The 11,150-nt window shown below is 38.6% G+C and overlaps 1 protein-coding gene across 1 annotated transcript; it reads right to left on the bottom strand.

Moving 5' to 3' along the window:
* Nucleotides 1-1,123: 1,123 nt before the first annotated feature.
* LOC104113636 (C2 domain-containing protein At1g53590-like) lies at nucleotides 1,124-10,894 on the bottom strand. Its single transcript, XM_070181454.1, has 12 exons — nucleotides 10,296-10,894; nucleotides 10,072-10,146; nucleotides 9,480-9,623; nucleotides 9,116-9,211; nucleotides 8,881-9,012; nucleotides 6,043-6,195; nucleotides 5,916-5,957; nucleotides 5,615-5,663; nucleotides 3,984-4,076; nucleotides 3,719-3,905; nucleotides 2,555-2,678; nucleotides 1,124-2,367 (listed from the first exon to the last, which is right to left on the bottom strand). The coding sequence occupies exons 1-12, from the start codon at nucleotides 10,422-10,424 to the stop codon at nucleotides 1,372-1,374; spliced, it is 2,220 nt and encodes a 739-aa protein (XP_070037555.1). The 5' UTR covers nucleotides 10,425-10,894; the 3' UTR covers nucleotides 1,124-1,371.
* Between the last annotated feature and the right edge of the window lie 256 nt (nucleotides 10,895-11,150).

Here is an 11,150-nt window from a genome sequence, read left to right as displayed (position 1 = left end):
CAGTGCTAAGTGTGAATATTTTGATGGATCCACTGTGATATTATTGATTTGACATATATACTTGACATGTAGGCATAGAGATGTACCTTCCTCATGCTAACTGCTAAATGAAATGTTTTATCTGTGTTGGGCTTAACTGTTATACGTGAAAGCATGCCTAAGTTTCTGAAAAGTGAACAAGCTGAACATAGTATCATTGAGTTACATGTTTCTATTGTTCCCCTTTATATTCTGAACTGTTACTGGTAATTGATTTTGGCATCTGGTTATTGTTTCTGAGCTCGTCACTGCTTTCAGCCCAATGTTAGTGTTGTTATTTATTCAGTACATGGGTCAATTATACTTATACTACACTCTGCACTTCGTGTGCAGATCTAGGTACATCTGATCGAGGCGATTTCCAGAGTTGAGTTGCTATTAGCTCTTGGGAGACTGCAAGGTGGCTGCTACATCGTCCGCAGTCCTTGAAGTTCTCTTTTGGTTATTTCTATCTTTACTATTATATTGTTCAGACAGCTATATTAGAGGATTTCGCTTGTAGCTTGTTATTCGGTAGTGCTCGTGTACTCATTGACACCGCGTTTTGGGGATGGTTGTAGTAGTATTATGGTTATGCTAACTGTTGGCTTACCTGGCGGGTTGGATTAAGTGTCATCACGGCTAGTGAATTTTGGATCGTGACAGACTGCTAATATGGTACATCTTCACGTTGTCCCCTTAGCATAACTACTACTCATATTAGGAAAAGAAAAGGATTGAGCAGAAGAACAAATACAATAACAACCCGTTATTGGCAGATTACAAAATTTGTGAAGTGACTTCAAATCTAATACGATATCAACAAGACGCCTATACACCAAAAGACGGAGAAATCCCTTGATTCATTTCTTGAATGAGTTAGACCTCTTTCCTTTAGCTCAAACAAGAGCAATTCAAAGACCTCTAGCGCAAAATCCATGTACAGTAGAGCACATGAAATTGCTCGGCGTCTAGAAGGGGAAAGATAAAAGAACCAACAAAGAAATGGAAGATCCAAAATTGATGTTTCCAAAACTTTCATGACCTACAAACTTGACCAAGATAAACCAGAACTTTTACACTGGTGAGGAATCAAGGAAAGAGATTTTAAGAAAAGTTGTATCTTTCCAAAATTTCATGATTTAGAGAACTTGAACGAAGTAGACACTTTTGAAGTTATGGTACAGTTTGCTTTATCCTACATGAAGCAATTACAGGCAGGACATAACAGCATATACAAGTAAAACGGAATAAGAACATCAATCTGCTTAAAGAGACTGTACGGGGGGGGGGGGGGGGTGGAGGGGATGAGAAAACTGTCCTCTTAACACGTTCAGAGCTCGCTTCATTGGTCTAACTAGAACTTTTGAAACTTGAAGTCTGACCAAAGCCATGATTGTCTTTTGCGTTCCCTGCTACCTCATCTGGACCTTTAATGCTTTCCCTATCTACCAGTCCACTGGTCTTTATTGTGGTGTCAAAACTCTCAATACCAGAGCTGGCTAAGGAAGTGTTGCCAACTGAAGGTGCTACAACTCGAGGCGAATCAATTGATGAATGTTGAGACTCTGCATCAGAAGAATCAGATTCCAGGGAGCTCACTCTCTCTGTCTCTGATGATTCTAGCTCCCCTTTAGATTTTCCTGATGACTTCCGCGACACCGCTTTCTTTATGCCACCACCAACAGACTTACCAGCATGTTTAAGGATTTTCTTTGCCTTGTCTCTCACTCTCCCCTTTTTGGGGCGTTCCCCATTTCCCTCATGACTCTCCTTTCCATCTTCTGTAGGTGTTGTGGCCAATAATGAAAGGGAAACCGTGTCATCCACTATAATCTTCACTCCAATTTCCTTGGCACTAACCGCCCTAAGATTCTCGTGTTGAGATGTCTCAGGTTCTCCGAGATTGCCTGACTTATCCTCGTGTCTAGGACTTCTGTGGAAAAGCGAGCTGATCTTATGTAAACCCCTGTGAATTCGACTAGGAGAATCTGGCTTACTTCCATTAACACTTCCATCAGACCTGCACTCATCATTGTGAGTGGAGCCCCCTGCTGTTGACTTAAAACTTCCCTTGGAATCACCACTCACGCCAAGAACTTCCCCATCAACCCTGCTTTTTCCCTTTCTTGGTTCCCAGACTTGTGCTACTTCACTCCCTGGATGGTGTACCCATATACCAGTCTCCTGCTGCCCTTCGATATTAATAGGTTCATACTTATCTGCAGCTTTTGATGATTTATCGGCTGATTCAGTGGTTAAGGAGCTTTGTTCAGTTGTATCCATCTCAGCAAATTTGATATCCTGTTCATCGTCCACGCTTCCTCGCTCATATGACTGCTCCGCACCCTGAAAATTGCTGAAAACTTAGCACTGCCTTAAACTTAGCATAGTCCTTACTAGTTTTAGTGCATTCATGATTCATCAGCAGAATAACGCAGAGCACTTTCAGGCGCAAAGAAGATAATCCCTGCAAAATCTTTGCTTCTTAACATTCTAATTTCTTGTTAATGACAAATTTCATAAGAAAATATACCTTTTTGCTACAGCCAACAACAGTTATGGCAAGATGCAATCTCCCCATTTTAATGTTCTGAAGAGACAGCCACATATCACGCCTCTGCCCATCCCTTAAATCGCAGATGTTGATGGAACAATCTCTGTTAACATAAAAAAAGAACATTCAAGTAAATAGGCTGCTTATGTCAGCTTTGAATAATATTCCAGTTGGAGAACATACTGATGTCAAAATGAAAAAGGGGAAATGACAGATAAAGCATACACCAAAAGGGAAAAATTTATCGTCCAATAAGTTTGGTGCAGGCCAAAATAAATGATTAGAATAGTAGTATAATCTACTAGTTTTAACTTTTAGATGACACAGTACACACAGTTCAACATGGTATCAAAGTAGGCAGACCTAAGATCGAGTCTCACCTCCACTCACCAAGGATATATTTCTGCATGCTTAGCCCGACAAAGAAGTATGAACTCTATACATTAAGGGGCGTGTTGCAGGTTTAAAATAAATACTTAGAAGTGATCCCTTATGTAACTTAAACTTTTAGATGAGGTGGTTCATGCAGTTTATTAACGTCAAAAAAGACACTTCTCTATTTTAGCAGTCAAAGTTCAAGAGAACTTTTACACGTCTAGTTCAATAGTAGCACTAGAAAACAAAATTATAAATGCAGATCCTTTATTTTAAAAAAAATCCGCTTTCTTCATTTTCCAGAGGGTTGAAGTGGGGTCTGCTGGAGATAAATACCAAATCTAAAACAACAAACAAATCGATTGTAATGAGATTTGTCGAGCATAAGGCATTCTGATGTTTCAAAACCCATAAATAAGAAACCCTAATTCCTCTCATGTATGAGAAAACTCCAGATGCGAACAAAATGATAAAACATACGTCAAAAACTAGTATCGCTATATTTTGCATGTCAGCATAGTACGATAGCAACAAGATTAGCAGAAGAGACAGCTGAAGCACAATGCTAAACATGATAAAAACTGTGAGCACAAGATGAGTATAGAAATAGAACTCAAGCCCCTAAAGCATGAGTTAGGTCACTAAGATCGTCACAAGACCGGAAGAGACCACAAAAGAACGAAAATTTCTGAGAGTAACCCAACCACTACATGGTCAAGGGGTGAAAGGTGGCTAGTATTTAAATTGCCAAGAGAGAATAGGACAAACCCCAATGTATCATCAATAAAATGGTCCTTGTCACGAACTTCTAGATTGAGCATGTTGTTAGGAGACTCCCATGTACAGATTGGAATCTTGAACTCCTCATTCCACTGTGGAGTCAATGTCTTCTTCCGAGTCTTAGTCCTGAATCTGTAGGGGCCAAGGTGTCCCTTAACATATGGATCAGCCAATCCTGAAAAAGACCACCCAGCTCTTAGGCATACATTTCTAATAATTTGACAGAAGTACAGCAAGACAATTTTCTACCTACCATTTAAATCTGATGGCTTCATGTCAGCTGCTTCAAGAACTTCTAAAATAACAAAAGCAATGGGCTCCTTAGCATCAACCGAGAACCAGTTTTCTGACAAAATGAGAACGAAAGACTTATCTAGCAGCAGTTGTACACATTTTTTTTTTATAACAGCGGTACACATTTAATTGAATTCCATCATTCGAAAAAACAGAAGCCCAACAACTCTAATCCCATATTTCCATCTACACAAGTTCTGCAGCATGTACAAACGTATGATTAATTAGTATTTGTTATACTATTATACACATGAAAGATAAAAAGTGTTGTGTTTGACGATAAGCATGCAATGTTCAATTCTATGAACACCTCCACCATTAATAAAATAAACGTGATTTTTTTTTTCCTTCTCAAAAACAAATATTTCAGATATCGCATCTTGCCTACTGTTTTAAAAATCAAATAGACTAAATTCAAGCACATTGAGGTCCTAATGTTTTTACTCGTTTCCTTTTTTATTATTCCTGGGGGTGGGGAAGTGAATGGTAGCAAAACTTGTATGCTTGTATGTAATTTCAATTATTGCTTAGGTCGAGACACCCACTACAACACACTAAATATTCCAGAAAACATGACCACCACCTCAAATCCTATTCAATCCCCTACCAGTGCAGTATGGCTCATATTAGAACTTTATCAACAACGCGTTGTGTATCAGACTATCAACCAGTTTAAGTTCTAAAAAATGAGTAACTGACATGGTTCATTCACCGCCCAATATCACCTTATAACATTGTGGATAATGATCTTAAAACAAATAAAACATTCCAGGCTTTCCACACATTCAAGTTAACTTCACTGCATTCATGTAATCGGGACTTCTTCCACAACACTAGCACAGAATCATATATTGGTAGAATAAAAATGCTTGCAAGCCGCTATAATCTATCACAACATAACTAGGGATTAATTATCTATTCAGTATTCACTCAAGCAGGAGGTGGCCTTCTAAAACTTCTTTTCCTTGATTTACTTTAATCCAGATAAATAATCTGATATCTGAATGGGTTAAGTAGGTGACAAGTTCAGGGCTAAAACCGGTTGGGGTAACCCTTTAACAAAGTAAAAGAACAAAGAACAACAAAAAAAAAAGGCAAAATTGCATTCTCGATACCTGGTTTAAGCGGATGTGCGCTTTTGTCCTAATTTTTAAATTGTGCACATAATACTAACGATTTACCGGAAAATGAGACTTGATCTTAAAGGTTCAACTTTTGGATGGAGAAAATGCACATGACTCTTTTTGCCTTTTTAAAGTCTCAAAAGCCAGTTTTCACTTATTTACCTACTTTTTATAAATAGTAAAACTTATAGATTGAAATCAAACTTCAAATATGCATATAAATCTTTTTAATATATTAAGACATTATTTTTCAAATTTTAACAATCTTCATAATGATTTTTCTTCAAAAAAATGAAATTCCCATCTCAACTAATTGAAACATTCTCTAATTATAGTTTCTTGAGTATTGATAATTCTTGTATCTAAAATTAAATTCAAATTTCATGTCAATGAGTTGGAGCCAATAATATTGGAGCAAACCAAGCACCAAAAGGTTTGGGGGAGCGGGAACTAGCGTGACCATTACCTGGTTGCGGCGACACAAACTTCTCAACATCCACCACCAGCATGTTGGGCTGCAAGATATTTTGAATAACTTAGTCTAAAGCTCTTTACAAAGGCTGTCTGTTTTTCCTTTTCTTTTGGGTACTTGGAGACCACATTACCTGATTGTAAGCTATTCAAACCATTTTCAGCAAAAACGTAACTTATTTGAAACTTTTTCCACCATTCTGAAGCATATCAAAGTCTAAAATGTGCTTCTACCACAAACATATTAGGGGAATACCGTTAAATATAAGACAGACTTAAATATGAACGAACCGCACCTCGACAAGTGTCTGCTCAAAGGCAACAGCAAGTAGTTTATCCTGATAAGGATGACAAACAAATCTTAGGAAGATTGTGTAAATGTGAATTCAATGTTTCACAGACACAGATACTCATTCAACTAACCATCCATCCAGCAATTCCAGGAAGTTCTGTTACATCAAGCCCATGTGTGAAAATTGGCTTCACAGTCATCTGAAAATAAGGAGGCTCCACAAAGCACACCCGCAAACGACCGATAAACGGCCACTTCCTTAAGAACTTTACCCCAACCAAGACCTACATGGAATAGCGATACATTCAAATATATTATTTTAGGAATTAAAATATGGCCATCAAACAATACAAAGAAATAAAAGAGTTGAGAGGAGAATAACTATATTCAACGGCTAAACTATGCTGAACATAGAATTCTCTAAAATTGTCATGAGTCTTCTCATTTGGTATGCTGTATGCATGCCTAGAACACTTACAAAAGTGTACTTGTTTGCTTCGCTAGCAGCAGGGAAAGCCATTCTTACAACTAAAAACTTGAGGAATAGAAGGGTAGCTCACTAAACTTGGTGCTTCATGTGCAAGAAATCAAGAAAAGATGTGAACCACTTGGTAATTTATATGTCATGTGGCGCACTCATGCACCCACTGACTGTGGGGCACAATATGGGATAAACAAAGAACAACCAGAATAGACCAGGAAAATCCTTTTGCAAAGCATCAGGAAGAGCTACTTAAACCTATGATTGAAAGATTTCTGTAGCAATTCACCTTAGAATCTCTCAGCCCTTTTGTAAAGTTAGTTAATATGTGAAGTGTCACTCTATCAAGATCTTATGTGATCCTACCAGTTTACATTGAGCATGTTCTTTATCTGAGAAATGGTAATGTCTAGAATAAGCAAATTTCTCTCATCAGATATTTCTTTAGGCTTTAACAGAACAAATCTGTTCAAGCCTTACTTCACCAGGAAAAAAACAAAGAAAACATTGTGAAACCATGTTCTTTACCCTAGTAATGATTAAGATACAACAACAACAACAGCAACAACAACCCAGTAAAATCTCATTAATGGGGTATAATCTCATTAATGGGGTACGGGGAGGGTAGTGTGTACGCAGACCTTACCCCTACCCGAAGGAGTAGAGAGGCAGTTTCGAAAGACCCTCGGCTCAAAAAAAAAAAAAAAGACAAAAGGGCAAAAAGGGAGACAATATTAGTATCACAATAACAACCATAGGATAAATAGGAACACCATGAAATCCAGAAGAAATATGCAAAGAAAGGGAGACAATATTAGTAAATATTAGTATCACCACAACAGTCATAAGAAAAATAGGAACACCATGAAATGTAGAAGAAAGATGTAAAGCAAAAGCGATAGCTAGTAAACAAGACCTGCACTGAAAAGCGAACTAGTAAGCCACAACATTCCCACTAGTTATCTTAGACAAAAACCCTACATGGCTAGTCCCACCATGTTACGAAGTAAGGCACAACTCAACTACCTCCTAACCTACAACCCTAATACTCGATCTCCACATCTTCCTATCAAGTGTCATGTCCTCGAAAATCTGGAGCCTCGCCATATCCTGCCTGATCACCTCTCCCCAATACTTTTTAGGCCGCCCTCTACCTCTTCTCGTGCCCTCCGTAACCAGCTGCTCACACCTCCGTACCGGAGCATCTAGGCTTCTCCTCTGAACATGTCCGAACCATCTAAGCCTCGCTTCCCGCATCTTGTCATCGATAGGAGCCACATGCACCTTCTCCCAAATATCATCATTCCTAATCTTATCTATCCTAGTGTGCCCGCACATCCACCGCAACATCCTCATTTCTGCTACTTTCATCTTCTGGATATGTGAGTTCTTAACAGGCCAACACTCAGCCCCATAGATCATGGCCGGTCTAACCACCGCTTTATAAAACTTCCCTTTGAGTATCGGTGGCACTCTCTTGTCACACAGGACTCCAGATGCTAACCTCCACTTCATCCATCCTACCCCAATACGGTGTGTGACATCCTCGTCGATCTCCCTCCCCCTGGATAACCGAACCAAGGTACTTGAAGCTACCTCTACTCGGGATGACCTGCGAATCAAGCCTCACATCCACGCCCACTTCCCCTGGCTCAGCGCTGAACTTACACTCCAGGTATTCCGTCTTCGTCCTGCTCAGCTTGAAACCCTTAGACTCAAGAGCCTGTCTCCAAACCTCCAGCCTCTCGTTAACACCGGCTCGCGACTCATCAATCAGAACTATGTCATCGGCGAATAGCATGCACCATGGCACATCCCCTTGAATATGGTGTGTTAACGCGTCCATCACCAGGGCGAATAAGAACGGACTGAGCGCAGAACCTTGGTGTAACCCCATTACAACCGGAAAATGCTCAGAGTCGCCTCCTACTGTCCTAACCCGAGTCTTAGCCCCATCATACATGTCCTTAATCGCCATAATGTAGGGAACCGACACACCTTTTGCCTCCAGGCATCTCCAGAGAATTTAGGAGATGATTAAGATAATATAACAATAATATAAAAAGAATACCAAGGGGTGATCGTATGTCCTAAGCACACAAGAATTGGGTGCCGCAAATCCTTGAATTTCAAGTCTTAAAATTCAGTCTTCAACTATCTTTCTAGCTAATTAATTTTTAATCAGCTCTTCTAAGCTAAATATTGCTCACATCAAGATTCAAGAGTGTGTAAAGCAGTTCTACGTGAAAAGAGAGTCATTCGAAACATACTCATCAAAGTTTTTTATGACTTGATACGAATATTTCAAACCTTCACAGAGTCTTCAACTATAAGTACTGTACATTAAACTGATACTACTAATCCCCTCCCCGCCACACACACACACACACACCCCCCAAAAAAAACCCCAAAACACACACAAAATAAAAAACTCATTTCCCTCTACAGTATCAGGTTTTCACAATATTAATTGCCATTAGTGAATCACCTTTCCCTCAACATGCATGCCCAACAGATGCAACTTCGCCCACATCCCAAAGCCCAACCTTTTCCTCAGTTTCACGGCAAGAAGTGCACTCATGTCATCAGCAGTACGAAAATTCATTCCCAACTCCAGGACCTGCACATGTTATATATAAATCTAAGCCACAGCAAATAGAGCACAAATGTGCAGAAGCCAACTGCTGACATAAGTCAAACATTCTTGAGTCAGGATTACATACCAAGTGATCATCTCCAGTAGATTCACGAAGAACCCTCATTTCTGTGAACATAGGTGGATTTCTTCCCAAGTAGAGGTGCTGAATTGCAGCTTCTTTCTGTATGCATTAGCGGAAAGAAAAAAAACTCCTGATAACTCAGCTCAACAAACAACTTAATTACTTAGAGTAAAAGTTACAAATTTGCTGGTTATGGCATAAGATGAACAACTATATTGTCAAAGAAAAGTAGAACTGTTTGAATTCAAGAAAGACACTTAATACAGGAAAAATGTAGAAAACAGAGGCACTACATGACATATGATGCATCGAATCAAGAATGTAAGAAAGTAGTTTAGCAGAAAGTACACATAGTTTGAACACTTACAGCAGTCCAGGGTTTGTACTTTTGCATAAACCATGGAATGATAGGGAGGAGAATTTTCTGTGAAACAATCTCCTCCATACAGATAGGCCATATCTTCTCAATCGCATAGTTTAACCATCGCACTGATTCGGAGTCTGAAAGGACCTGGTAAAAGCCCAAAAAAATGCTTTAGACGAAAGAAGTCTGTAACTCGAAACCACATCAAGATTCAGCAGGGAAGATGCTGCTTACTCTAGGTCTTAAAAGATTCTCTGAATAATGAAAGATTACAATCACAATTTTTGTGTTAAAGGAACACAGAAAAAAAAAAAAGACACATTTAAAGATTGAACTACTTATTAACTGGAAGAATCAGAATAAATCCAGGCATATGTCACTTTAGAAACTGTTACTAGTAAATCTTAGAAGTTCCCAAATCTATCAGAATATCCTTGTGCTTTTCAAACTTCAATTAACTAGTTTTGTCTGGTAAATCCAACAACAAAAAAGTAATAAAGTTTCCAAATTTATTAAATAGAGTATCTTCAACAGACCCAAAAAAAGGGAAACAAGACTATTAAGAAAAGAGGGAATCAAATTGGAAAAAGCTTACTCGGCGCTGAGAAGACTGTCTTTTTTCCTCGAACTGTAGTTTCCTCCGTAATTTAGTCACATACTGCTCATGAACCTTCAAAATTTAAGAGCATAATCTTGATAAATCCCACATCAAAATACTGAAAATTGAAGCAAAAAGAATGATATAAGACCATCTAAACTTGACAGTCGACGAAGAAACTGTACATGAAGTGATAAAAATACAATCTTTTAGCAACTTACCATGTAGAGATAGATAAGGGAGAGGAAGTAAGCAAAAGGGTGACAACAATCGAAGGAATTAAGCAACCATAGTAGCAGCAACACAATGCCCACATGATGAATTATTGTAGCATCCGTTATACTTGTCATTTTTCAATCCCCACCAAAACTCCTTTCTTCTTTATGTACAGAGTTGTTTGTCCAAAAATGACAGAGACCCGCTAACATAAACGCCTGACCCAACTCTTCAAAATATGTAACCCACAATTCTGATCAAAACAACTGCAGTAATTACCGACCATCAAAGTCCATTCTCCTTCAATCTCATTAATTGCCTAAAAAGTAACCTAGCCATTTATTACATTTGCACATAAGTATACGTACTGAAACTGATGTGAGAACAACTTGGGGGTGTTCAAACCGGGCAGATGATTCGGATTTAATATTTGAAAATGGGTTTAGAAGGGGGGAATTGAGCTTCACGACGACGAAGCGGAGACGCGGTGGTCAAGCAAATCGGCGGAAGTTTATCAAAAGAGAGTGAAGATTTTCGAATGAAAAGAGACTCCATGTGGAGAGTAGCGTCCGTGTTTTTGGTGTTTTTTCCGTTTTCATGCTTTGACTGGCAGAATTTTCCCAATTATATTTGTGGGCTCCATCTTCAAATGGATAGCCTATAAGATTAATTTTCCAATTATCGATTACTTAACCAACTCTGTTAAAAATTTAGCCACCTGAACGTATCTACAAGATGCTTTACGTCGTTTGGTTCATGAACTAATCATGAAAAATTGTTTATCCTTATTCATCATTTATATTAATTGAATTGTTTTTATCCTAAGAGCTATATATTAAATAAAAATATGTTAAGAATGT

The sequence above is a fragment of the Nicotiana tomentosiformis genome, chromosome 7 (assembly GCF_000390325.3).
Source record: "Nicotiana tomentosiformis chromosome 7, ASM39032v3, whole genome shotgun sequence".
Taxonomy (NCBI): domain Eukaryota; kingdom Viridiplantae; phylum Streptophyta; class Magnoliopsida; order Solanales; family Solanaceae; genus Nicotiana; species Nicotiana tomentosiformis.
The sequence above is the reverse complement of the archived record's forward strand: the minus strand, read 5'-3'. Positions and strand labels throughout refer to the sequence as shown.